Raw genomic sequence first — 13,361 nt, 5'->3', positions numbered from 1 at the left:
CTAGGACAAGTTTGATTGGTCGGGGTTGTAATATAACAATCACACGCAACTACCCACTCAATACCTCTCGGTAGTTAGAGTGATTTTGCCCAATTTGGCTTTCTCAAGTCCAAATGGGTATTGCACCAAACAAGTGATAAATACTCAAGTCGGGTCTTACTATCTCTAGATTCAACCCTTTAATTGGGGCTATCAATTTCTTGAGTTCACCCTAATTTCTTGTTAGCCAAGTTTTCCTAGACTTAGTCTCTCTTTCTCAAGTAGAGACTAAGTCAAATAGGCATGAATCAATGTTTGCAACCATTAATTCTTGAATTCAAGCAAGAACTAGGCTAAATATCACTAACCCAATCACAAACAAGCCATAAATTAAACACCCATTAAGTACATACACTAGGGTTGGGTCACAACCCTAGCTAGAATTAGCTACTCATGGAAAATGCAGAAATTAAAGAAGAAACTAAGATAAAATCCATAATAGATGATTAAGGGAAGAAAATCTAATGTTAAAATGCTAAACTAATACAATGAAACCCAATACAGTAAGTAAAAATGCTCGGGTGCTCTCCCAAAACAAAACTTAACCGAAAAATGACAAAAAGATCTATTTATACTAAGATGAAAATATCTCACAAAATTGCCCCTGCGGAGGTTGTGCGGCTGCACAATTCTGTGTGCGGTCCGCACTCTGAGCTTTACTGGTCAACTGGGCCTTCTACGGTCGCATAAAAGTGGGATGCAGCTGCACTTCATTTGATTGTGCGGACCGCACAATTATGAGGGAGGCCGCACTTGACATCCTGCGGCCGCACAATAATGGTGCGGTCCGCATTTCTTCATGGCCCAAAAATACAATTCTCTGAACTTCATCTTCTGCAGTCGCACTAGAATTGTGCGGTCCGTATTTTGCCTTGAAATTCTGTTAGAGGTCACCCTTAGGTTCTACGGCCGCACTCACTTTTGTGCGGTCTGCACTATGCCCCCTTTAGCCTTGTTTTGGTCCTTGTCCAAATTTACTCCTTCTTGAGTTGATTTTCATTTCTTTGGCTCACATTGCAACACTCCTGCAAGAAAGCACATTTCATTAGTATTCGGGACTACTTTTAAGAAATTTTGAGCTAAAACGAAAGTAAAAGAGTGAAAATAAGTAGTAAAAATCCCTACTTATCAACTCATCCAAACTTAAGCTTTTTCTCGTCCTCAAGAAAATAAGGTAATTCCTACCTCTTCAAGACAAAAACTATTTCAGGTGGCCTAAAGTGAATCAACCACACATCAATTGGTACCAACAATTGCCCACAACACGTATGAATTATCAATATTGCAATGATTTGACTTTTTGAGTACAATAGCTCTAATGTGAAACTAGAGCATCAAGAGTTGACTTTATTCATCAAGGAAGCTCGCTCTTTCACGAAGGTCATTGTGGATCCCAAACTCCTCCTCTTCTACTCTCCTTTGGCATATCTCACTTTAGAATATAACACTTAACTTGAAATCATGTAGGGCTTTTTCGGGATGTACTGACGGCTTTTTGGATCAAGGTAGGAATTGATGGAATAGAATGGGTTCATCTTTCCTAAAGCACTCCATTTTCTCTTTTTGACTCATACTTTGTCGACTCTTTGAGTCAATTTCTTTTTCCTCAGGGGAACTAGAGAGACGTAACGTCACTCTTTCTTGGTCATGATATTCATTTTTCTCCTTCTCTATTTACTCCATGCCTTTCATCCTTGTTTTTCTTTGAATCCCTTCACTTCATCACTTTATTCACTTTCTTTTGGCATTTTTCTTTTTGTTCTTTCTTTCTTTTCTTTGCTTTCCCTTTTCTTCATTTCTTTCTCTTCTTTGTACCTTTATATCACTTTCAAACTCCTCGTCTCTCCCCCAAACTTACGTTTTTGCCAATTGTTTCTCAAGAATGCTAAGGAAAGATCGGGTGCCAAAAGAGGGTCATTACAAAATGGATAAAGGCTTGTAACGTTGTTATGTAAAGAAAAGGGCTTAGGCTCAAATTGGGTTGACTAGGCATATCACATTGGTAGGCTATGGAAGATTTCAAATTTCAAATTGGATCAAAGAGAGTCAACAATCATTTTTCAAGCGAAGCTACACTTAGAATTTCTCCTAGAAAAATATTCGGGGCCAGTTCTAGACTATTAGCACGGGTACTTGGACTTGTAATTCAATACCTCACCTCTCACGCTGCTGGATTGCTAAAGATAATGGGGTCGAGGGCCCACAACAACCCTAGTTAAGGTTGAGAATCACAAATGGCTCGACTGAACCACTCGATGACTGTTTAAGTCAACACAAGAGTCAAAAGGTCACAACTAGAGCTATTTTCTACCAACAACTTGTTTTTAACGATAAGGCCATAGGTAAATGTGTTGGTACCAAGTGAAGCATGCTTGAGACCCTTTTATTCATTACTATTATGTTTGCCTAAACATAAAAGAAAATGGACTCAATCCCTTAAGAAGGTTGTCACGCCATCCATCATTGGGAAGAGCCACCTGGTTCGCACAAAATCCACCTTTGGTAATACCGTGGCTTTAAGAAAACCAAAGGTTATTGCTCACTCAAACGTAAAAAGAAGCTACTAAGTAAATAAGAAGTTATAATACTAAGGAAAACAAACTAAAGAAGCTATGAAGTAAACTACGGAAAGTAAGACAAATGAATATACAAACCAAAAGGAAATGAATGTGTATATAAGGGAAATGGATATATACATTAAATGAGAAGGAAGAATATATACATAACCAAAGAGAAAATAAAGATTAACAAAAAATAGTATAAGAGTTATTACAGGCCAAATGTCAATGTCAATCAATCAAAATACACCACCCCCCGAATGGAAATAAGCATTGTCCCCAATTCTTAACAAAAATAAGAACAGGGAAGGGTAGAGAGTTAAGAGAACTCCCTATGTGGCCTCAGTCTGCATGGCATCCGCAACACCTTTGGTCTCCTCTAGCTGTATCTCATCATCTCCTGGCTGAGGGACCACAGGGTTGTTGAGCATCTGGATCATCTCCTCAGCGGTGTGGGCAGTCGCAACCGGCTCCTCAGACTGGCCGACTGTTGCCTCGGGTGCCTCGGGTACTGCTGGCGCTGCCTGTGCTACTGGGACTGCTGGCTCTATAAGCAGGTACAATGGTAGATCGCCGGAAGATGTTAGTATGGTAATCTCTTTCCTCAACTTCTCCACTCACTTCTTCGATGCCGGAGACTTCCGCATCTTCTTCGCTTGCTTTCCCAACTCCTCAATGACTTCCTCATGTTCCACCAGAGTCTCCATAGTGGTCTTCTACTTGCCCAAAATCTTCTTTAATTTTTCCTCCACGGACGGAGGTAGCTATGGTACTGCTGGGGCAGAGAGGGCTGTGCTGCAATGTTTCCTCCATAATGATTGCCTGCATCCAGTTGTTGAGACTCGCCAATGTCTGGGACACTCGCAGCCCAATCTGTGGATAAGTGGATGATACTAGCACTGATAATGGAGCTGTTAGTCTAGAAGAAAAAGGTGGTGGCATGGCTGTTGTCCCGGTGGAAGGACCGGCTGCTGTGGAAGGTATGACATCTGTGGAAGGCTCAGCAGCTGAATCAGTAACTACTACCATTGGCTCCTCAGACTGGCCAACGGAGGTAGTTGCCTTACCCTTGAACTTCGGGTTGTCAGCACCCTGTAGGTAGTACCATGAGAAAGGCTTCTTGGCCTTTACTTTTGTATCATAGTCCCTTGGCTCCACCTTTTGATCATTGAAATACTCTGTGAGGAAGTTCGGGCATGGGTATTATCTCTCATATTTCTGGACAGCTAATGTGATGTTGATGGACATGATGGCACCAACATTAATCGGATACCTAGCCATAATCGAAGCTACCAGGACTGCACGGGGAAGTGGGAGGTTGTTCTCATTCAAGCACGAATCAATGCGGCTGCATACGAGTGTCTGCCACCCTTTGGCTTCAAAATTTAGGGTAGCCCGGATTATAGGAATCCCTGCTGTGAGCCACAGAGATGGTGGTCCTCGAGCAGCAAAATATTTGCTAACCACGGGCGAGCTGCATCACCCATAGCCACCTTTTCCAAGTATGGGACTGCCTCCACTTCTTCAAATCCCACATATGAGTTCAAGGAACATGAGTCGAATCAGATTTTCAAGTTTCTCACTTTTGTTATCTTGGTACCCTTCTTAATTTGAGCCACATTGGCATAAAATTCTTTAACCAAGTGTTCATTTGCATCGATGACACTTTGGGTGAACCATTTCCAACCCTTTCGCTCCCGAAACTGTCTAAGGACATTTGGATTGTGAATGTACGAATCCTACATCAAGAACTGTCGCTCAAGTGTGAGCGATCTCTCGGGCCACCACTCTGTAAATCTATCGAAGGCTGTTAAACTGACAAATCTGTCTTCCCACATCTCTCTTCTCCTCGACCTCTCATGGCTTCCCACTCGAGTGTCACCTCCTCTCCAATCATCCGGGACATCATCATCATCATCATCTACATTGATTGGTGTAGCCAGGGCATACGAGGAAGAGGGCTCAGAATCTTGGCTACCCTCTTCCAAACCTTCAGAAGAACTAGCAGCGGAAGATGACTCATCTACTAAGTGGAATCTACCCGGGACTTGTTGAGATTGGGTCTCAGGCATTGCTTGCACAAAGTTACCCTTAGAAGCTTCCCTAGACGGGAGATACTCACTGGACTCAGAGGGTTCATGAGCTCTTTTGGCGGTTACTTTCTTGCTTATGGCTCTTTAAATGGCAAGTGGTAGGTTACTCTTGCCTCGGCCTCGGCCTCGGGAGGGCTCACCCCTCCCTTTTGATGTATCACCTCTGCCACATGAATGAACCATTGTCTGCAATACCTAGCAAGAGAATCAGTTAGAGTTCAGGTTCATAGCACATATATGCAAGACAGTTGCAGGAATCAGACTATAGAAGAGGCAGTGCGGATCGCACAAAAGTAAGTGTGGCTGCAGACAGCCGAGTACGGACCGCACAATTTTACAGTGTGGTCGTACAACCAATAGTGCGGACCGCACAATTTTGAGTGTGGCTACAGAGCCCCAGGTTCAGACTACTGGGTTCTCGGATCTTTCAACAGTGCGGACCGCACAATTTTGTTGCCGACCGCATAATTTCACTGTGGACCGCATAATTTTGAGTGTGGTCCGCACATATCAAGCATCAATTTTACCCTAACAATAACAACTGCAGACCACACAAAAATGTATGCGGCCGCCTAATTTAAATTGCACGGCACTACTTTACGTCTCATGCAATTTTCTCACATATTAGACTAGGTTTTAGCAATTAAACATGATTAGCTGCTTACCCAGGCCCCAGTTAACATTTAAGGTACTACTCATATGATTCTAAGTAAAAATGAATTTACATTTTTAGGCATGAAAATAACTCTAGACAAAAGAACAAAACTAAGAGAAGATGAAAAATCTAAAGACGAAATGAACATACCAGTAATGAAGGATGCATGTGAGAATCTACACAGATGAAATGCTTGAAGTTTGAGAACTAATGGGGTATACACTATGTTTGCTTAGGGCTCGAGAGTTCAGAAAGTGTAAAGTGCAAATAGTGTTGAAAAACCCTATTTATAGGTTGACCCAGCTGGGCCTTGAACTTACCTGAGTGCGGCCGCACAATTTAGACTGTGGTCCGCACTCTTTACCTGACCCTGTGAAGAAGCTCTGCGGTCCGCACAAAAGTGAGTGCGGCCGCAAATTGTTAATGAATTTTGACAGGCCAATCTTCAGAGAGCATGCACTTTTGGTCGCAGCTGTGCGACCGCACACAGAATTGTGTGGTCATAGAGTGACTCTGCGGTTTGCATAATTCTGGTGCGGTCCGCACTTTTGTGACACTTATCCAATTTTTCTTGCACAGTCCCTGCAATACACACCCATTCTTGCATGCACTTCAAAACTAGTTAGCACAAAGCCTACCTAATCTAAAGATGAAAACCAAGAAAAAGAAAAAAGACACATGGGTTGCCTCCCAAGAAGCGCCTGATTTAACATCGCGGCACGACGCAAATTACCGATCATTTGAAACGAAGAACCGCCACAATGTGGCCATCATCAACCTTGCCAAAATGATGTTTAACCTGGTGCCCATTGACTATAAACACCTCATCGTTCTTATTTTTCAAATCTAGAGCACCAAAGGGAGTTACATTCACCACTTCAAAGGGGCCACTCCATTTTGACTTCAACTTGCAAAGAAACATCCGTAACCGGGAATTGAACAATAGAACAAGATCACCTTCTTTAAACTCCTTGTTGTGGATGTACTTGTCATGGAGGTACTTCGTCTTCTCCCTGTAAAGGGACGAACTTGTGTAGGCATGATATCGGGATTCATCAAGCTCATTCAAATGTGCCACCCTTAAGTTTGCGGCGATATCCCACTCAAGGTTCAACTTCTTCAAAGCCCACATAGCCTTATGCTCAAGTTCCACCGAAAGATGACACGCCTTCCCAAATACCAATCGATATGGATACATCCCAATCGGTGTTTTGTAAGCCGTCCTATAAGCCCAAAGAGAATCATCAAGTTTTCTTGACCAATCCGTTCTGTTGGCATTCATAGTTTTTGACAAAGTACTCTTGATCTCCCGGTTGGTGACTTCAACTTGTCCACTTGCTTGAGGATGGTAGGGGGTCGAAACTTTGTTGAGTGACACCATACTTGGTGAGTAAGCTATAAAAAGCCTTGTTGCAAAAATGCGAACCCCCATCACTAATAATGGCTCTAAGAGTACCGAATCTTGTGAAGATGTTCTTCTTCAAAAATGCCACCACACTTCGAGCTTCATTGTTGGGTAAAGCCACAGCTTCAACCCATTTTGACACATAGTCCATAGCTACTAAAATATAAGTGTTCCCACAAGAGCTCACAAACGTCCCATGAAATCAATACCCCAAACATCAAAGATATCAATTTCCAAGATGGTGGTGAGGGGCATCTCATTCTTCTTAGAAATCCCACCAGCCCTTTGACATTCATCACAACCCTTGACTAGATCACTAGCGTCCTTGTAGAGAGTGGGCCAATAGAATCCACAACTCAACACATTTGTAGTCGTTGTCGCTCCACCATGGTGACCACCATATGGTGAAGAATGGCAAGCCTCAAGAATTCCCATTTGTTCTTATTCCGGCACACATCGTCGGGTCACACCATCGGTACATATCCGGAAAAGATACGGCTCATCCCAATAATAGTCAAGGCAATCCCGTTTGAGCTTCTTCCTTTGGTTTGAACAGAACTCATTCGGTACAATGCCGCTCACTAGATAATTTTCTAAGTCTGTGAACCATGGCATCCCAGTCATTGAAACGGCTAGGGGTTGCTCGTCGGGAAATGAATCATTGATCTCAAGGCTGTCATGTGGCCTCCCCTCCTCCTCCAATCATGACAAGTGGTCCGCCACTTGATTTTCACTACCCTTGCGGTCTTGAATCTCTAGATCAAACTCTTGCAATAGAAGCACCCACCACATTAACCTTACCTTATAATCCTTCTTGCTCGTCAAATATCAAAGCGCCGCATGGTTGGTGTGAACAATCACCTTTGTACCCATCAAATACGGGAGAAACATATCCATAGAAAAAACAATAGCAAGTAGCTCTTTTTCGGTCACGGTATAGTTCACTTGGGCATCATTCATGGTCTTGCTAGCATAGTAGACCGGATGGAAGATTTTGTTGATTCTTTGCTCCAAAATTGCTCCAACTGCCACATCACTAGCATCACACATGAGCTCAAAAGGCAAGCTCCAATCCGGTGCGATGATAATAGGAGTATTAGTCAACTTGAACTTGAGAAATTCGAATGCCTTCATACAATTTTCGTTGAAATGGAACTTGGCATCCTTTTCCAAAAGCTTACGCAAGGGGTTCACCACTTTGGAAAAATCCTTGATGAATCGGCGATAGAAACCCGCATGACCAAAGAAGCTCCTCACTCCCTTCATGGATGTAGGAGGAGGGAGTTTGGAGATCACCTCAATTTTAGCCTTGTCGACCTCAATACCATGCTTTGAAATTTTGTGACCGAGGACAATGCCTTCCTCAACCATGAAGTGACACTTCTCCCAATTCAACACCAAATTTGTCTCATCACGTCTAGCCAAAACCCTATCCAAATTGTTTAAGAAATCCTCAAAAGAATTCCAAACCAAAGAAAAATCATCGATGAAGACCTCAAGAATATCCTCCACTATGTCGGTGAAAATAGCCATCATACATCGTTGAAAAGTTGCCTGGTGCATTACACAACCCAAATGGCATCCTTGAAAACGAGAAAGTACCATAAGGACATGTGAAAGTGGTCTTCTCTTGGTCTTCAGGATCAATTAGAATCTGATTTTAGCCAGAGTATCCATCAAGCAAGCAATAAAAAGTATGTCCGGCTAACCTAACAAGCATTTGATCAAGGAATGGAGCGGGAAATGATCTTTCCGAGTGACTTTGTTGAGCTTCCTATAGTCCATGCACTCTCTCCACCCGGTGACAGTTCTTGTGGGGATCAATTAATTCTTATCATTTGTTACCACAGTCATGCCCCCTTTCTTTGGGACACATTGCACCAGAGAGGTACACGAGCTATCGAAAATGGGGTAAACAACCCCGACATCCAACCACTTGATTATCTCCTTCTTTACCGCCTCTTGCATTGCTTCATTTAGCCTCCTTTGATGTTCAACGGGGGGTTTGGCACCCTCTTCCAAAATAATCTTGTGCATGCAAAATGTGGGCCTATTCCCTGGATATCCGCCAATGCCCAACCGATTGGTATTTTACTCCTTTTAGAACTTCCAATGTGGACTCCACCCGCATGTTAGTGAAATTCGAGGAAAGAATAACCGGTAAATTAGAAGAAGGGCCAAGGAATTCATACCTGAGATGCAGAGACAATGGCTTTAACTCCAATGTGGGAGGCTCCTCGATTTAGGGCTTTGTTGGCGGAGTCTTCAGGTTCTCAAGATCCAAGGATAACTTGTGGGAATCATAAGTGTACGACCCCATTCCTTGCAATATATTCACACATTCCACATAGCTATCATTCTCCTCATCTTCGAGGTTGAGCAATATGGCTTCCAATTTGTCCTCAACATTCATTGTGGCACTAGCATCATCAACAATCACATCGGTCTCTAAATCCACGAAAGAACGAACTTCATTGCTATTCGGTTTCCTTATAGATTTGCACACATGGAAGACCACCTTTTCGTCACCCACTCGGAAAGTGATCTCACCGGCTTTCACATGAACAAGAGCCTTCCCCATAGCGAGGAAAGGTCTTCCCAAAATGATAGGCACCTCATAGTCCACTTCACAATGAAGAATCACAAAATCTGCCGGGAGGATGAACTTGTCAACACGAACTAACACATCATCAATAATACCCAAAGGCCTCTTCATTGTACGATCCTCCAATTGAAACCTCATGGATGTGGGTCTTGGTTGCCTAATTCCCAAAGGTTTGAAAACTCAATAGGGCATCAAGTTGATACTTTCCCTGAGATCACATAAAGCTTTGGCAAAGTTGGCAGTCCCAATAGTGCAAGGGATTGTGAAAGCGCCCGGATCTTCCAATTTCGGAGCCATTGAGTTCACAATAGCACTCACTTGATGCGTCATCTTGATAGTCTCACAATTCATCAATCTTTTCTGGGTCACCACGTCCTTCATGAACTTTGCATAACCCGGCATTTGCTTTAAAGCCTCAACCAACGGTACATTGATACACAAACTCTTCATCATATCAATAAATTTTTTGAATTGGTTCTCACTATTTTGCTTTGCAAGACTTTGAGGGTATGGAGGAGGAGGCCTTGGCATTTGTGCCTTAGCCTTTGGCACTACCGGTTCCGGCATGTCAATCACGTGTTCCCTAGATGGGTTCACTTCTTCTTGCGTCTCCTCCACATTTTCATCAATATCAATTCTCACTTCTTCATTAGCTTGAACCACATTGCTTGGAATTTATCTTCTTGAACCACAACATCATCATCCACAATTCTTCTTTGATTTGAGGTAGTTGCATCTCCTCCTTTTCCACTTCTTGCATTCACGGCCATATCATGTCCTGTATTATTCCCACCCTTTGGGTTCACTATCGTATCACTTGGTAGTGCCCCCTTAGGACAAGTGTTCAAAGCTTTCAAGATTTGGCCCAATTGAACTTCCAAATTGCGGATTGAAGTGTTGTGAGTGGCTAATTGAGCATCGGAGTTGGCATTCTTTTCCATCATCTGTTTAAACATGTTCTCAATTCTACCCATCTCATTGTTAGACGAGCTCGGACCTTGAGAAGGATAGGGAGGTGGATTTCTTGGCTGTTGCAACATCGGGGGCCTTTGAAAACCCTACCCCCGATTGTTATTGTTGTTCCACCCTCCTTGGCTATTGCCACCCCAAGTGCCTTGATGATTACCTCCCCAATTGCCTTGATTACCTTTATTATTCCAATTTCCTTGCTCATTGTTACCGCCACTCCAATTGCCTTGGTGGCCTTGGTTGTTCCAATTTTCTTGATTTCCTTGTGACAGCCATTGTTGTTGAGTTTTTCCTTGAGCATTGTTTCTTTGGCCTTGATAATTATTGACATACTGCACTTTTTCTTCTTGCTCATTAAATGAATCACCTTTATCATAACCACTATCATCTTTCATGAATTGTTTTGGACGGCTTTGCATTTGTTGACCATGTTGCCGTCTCTTGTTTATCATCATATTCACACCTTCCATCGCATTCACTTGTATCGGACCTTGAACTTGTTGAAGCAGAGCTTTGGCCAACTGGTTCATTGTAGTTGTCAACTGGGAAATAGCTTGCCCATGATCATGTAGCTCCTTGTGTAGGTGAATGACATTTGGGTCACCGTGAGGAACATTGGCTTTACTTTGCCATGCCGATCAGGTATCCGCTCATCAAGAATTTCACAAGCTTCGGCATAAGGCATGTTCATGGAGTCCCCACTGGCGAGTTGATTTACCACATATTGATTTGTTGTGTTGATCCCCCAGTAGAAGGTTTGTTGGATCATGGCCTCGGTCATATCATTATTCGGGAACTCTTTAACCATGGTATGATATCTTTCCCAAAATCTCGTGCAATGGCTCATTGGGTTCTTGCTTGAATGTAAGAATCTCATCCCGAAGTGTAGCCATATGTCCCGGACAGAAGAATTTGGCAATGAATGTTTCCGCCAACTCATCCAATGTATGGATGGAATGATTGGGCAATCTTTCTAACTAGTCCAACGCCTTTCCCCGTAGAGAAAAGGGAAATAGCCTCAACCGCAGCGCGTCCTCGTAGACATTTGTTTGCTTGCTCCCCAAACAAGTATCCACGAACCCTTTAAGATGCTTGTAAGCATTTTAACTCAGAGCCCCGGTGAAGAATCCCTGTTGCTCAAGTAGTGTAAGCATCACATTGGTGATTTGGAAGTTGCCCGCCCTAATGCGGGGCGGGACTATAGCACTTGCATAACCCTCGCTCGGTAACTGTCGGTGTGATGCTGCTTTTGGTGGAGGTGGGGGACGGACGGGAACATTGTGGTGGGTAGCCTCATCTATTTTCTTGAGGTTCAAAAAGAACCTCATCAACTTGGTCATCATCCACGTTCTCCCCCGTTGGCAAATTCCAAATGGGCTCTTTGTTGAGAGCCATTTTCGTACCTAAAATCAATTCAAAAACAAACTTAGTGACTCAGAAGGAAAAGAAGACAAATCACACAAAAACCTAGATATATAGCTAAATCCGTTTAAGTCTCCGAAAACGGCGCCAAATCTTGATGTCGCCCAAACTCACAATCAAATATAGGTCGTGANAGGTCGTGAGGCAGTCAAAGCAATAATAAAAATCTAACGCAAGTCGGGGTCGAATCCACAGGGAGTTAGAATTTGGATTAGGTATACACCTAGCGTGAATATATGATGTGCCTCGAATTACACTTTCACATAATTGGTTGTTGTTTCTACTTCTATTGATCATGCTAATTATTGGAATTGTAAAGCTAAGAGACAATATTTTTTGTTTTGGTTGTTGTTCAAGTTTATAAAAGGTCTAGGGTTGTGACTTTGACCTAGGTGGTTACCTAACGGGTTGTAAACTCTAGGGCAAGTTTGATTGGTCGGGGTTGTAATATAGCAATCGCACACAATCACCCACTCAATACCTCTCGGTAGTTAGAGTGTTTTGCCCAATTTGGCTTTCTCAAGTCCAAATGGGTATTGCACCAAACAAGTGATAAATACTCATGTCGGGTCTTACTATCTCTAGATTCAACCCTTTAATTGGGGCTATCAATTTCTTGAGTTCACCCTAATTTCTTGTTAGCCAAGTTTTCCTAGACTTAGTCTCTCTTTCTCAAGTAGAGACTAAGTCAAATAGGCATGAATCAATGTTTGCAACCATTAATTCTTGAATTCACGCAAGAACTAGGCTAAATATCACTAACCCATTCACAAACAAGCCCTAAATCAAACACCCATTAAGTACCCACACTAGGGTTGGGTCACAAACCTAGCTAGAAATTAAGCTACTCATGGAAAATGCAGAAATTAAAGAAAAAACTAAGATAAAATTTATAATAGATGATTAAGGAAAGAATATCTAATGTTAAAATGCTAAAGTAGTACAATGTTACCCAATACAGTAAGTAAAAACGGCTCAGGTGCTCTCCCAAAACAAAACTTAACCTAAAAATGACAAAAATATCTATTTATACTAAGCTGAAAATATCTGACAAAACTGCCCCTGCGGAGGTTGTGCGGCCTCACAATTCTGTGTGCGGTCCGCACTCAGAGCTTGACTGGTCAACTGGTCCTTCTGCGGTCGCATAAAAGTGGGATGCAGCTGCACTTCACTTGATTGTTCGGACCGCACAATTCTGAGTGCGGCCGCATACTTGAACTTGGACTGGAACATGGCTCTGTAATTCTTCACTTCTGCGGACCGCACCATTATGAGTGCGGCCACAATTGACATCCTGCGCCCGCACAATAATGGTGCAGTCCGCACTTATTCATGGCCCAAAGATACAATTCTCTGAACTTCATATTCTGCGGCCGCACTCACTTTTGTGCGGTCCGCACTGTGCCCCTTTTAGCCTCGTTGTGGTCCTTGTGAAAATTTGTTCATTCTAGAGTTGATTTTCATTTCTTTGGCTCATATTGCAACACTCCTGCAAGAAAGCACATTTCATTAGTTTTGGGGACTGCATTTATGCAATTTTGAGCTAAAACGAAAGTGAAAGACTGCAAATAAGTAGTCAAAATCCCTACATATCAGTACACTCGCACAAGCATAT

At 42.7% G+C, this 13,361-nt stretch overlaps 1 protein-coding gene across 1 annotated transcript; it reads right to left on the bottom strand.

The window, feature by feature from the left end:
- Positions 1–10,413: 10,413 nt before the first annotated feature.
- On the bottom strand, positions 10,414–13,015 carry LOC109210183 (putative uncharacterized protein DDB_G0286901). The gene is made up of 3 exons (XM_019373559.1): positions 12,832–13,015; positions 11,648–11,727; positions 10,414–10,899 (listed from the first exon to the last, which is right to left on the bottom strand). Exons 1-3 carry the CDS (start codon positions 13,013–13,015, stop codon positions 10,414–10,416), a joined length of 750 nt encoding a protein of 249 aa, XP_019229104.1.
- Between the last annotated feature and the right edge of the window lie 346 nt (positions 13,016–13,361).

Source organism: Nicotiana attenuata, unplaced genomic scaffold, assembly GCF_001879085.1.
Source record: "Nicotiana attenuata strain UT unplaced genomic scaffold, NIATTr2, whole genome shotgun sequence".
NCBI classification, from domain to species: domain Eukaryota; kingdom Viridiplantae; phylum Streptophyta; class Magnoliopsida; order Solanales; family Solanaceae; genus Nicotiana; species Nicotiana attenuata.
Note: the sequence above shows the minus strand (reverse complement) of the source record. Positions and strands in the feature narration are given on the sequence as shown.

Coding starts and splice junctions, on each gene's coding strand:
- LOC109210183 (XM_019373559.1), bottom strand. CDS start 13,015: ATGGTGCGGTCCGCAGAAGTGAAGAATTACAGAGCCATGTTCCAGTCC. Junction 11,728..12,831: donor TGCGGACCGCACACAGAATT/GTGAGGCCGCAC, acceptor AATTGATTTTAG/GTACGAAAATGGCTCTCAAC. Junction 10,900..11,647: donor ATGATGACCAAGTTGATGAG/GTTCTTTTTGAA, acceptor CACCTACACAAG/GAGCTACATGATCATGGGCA.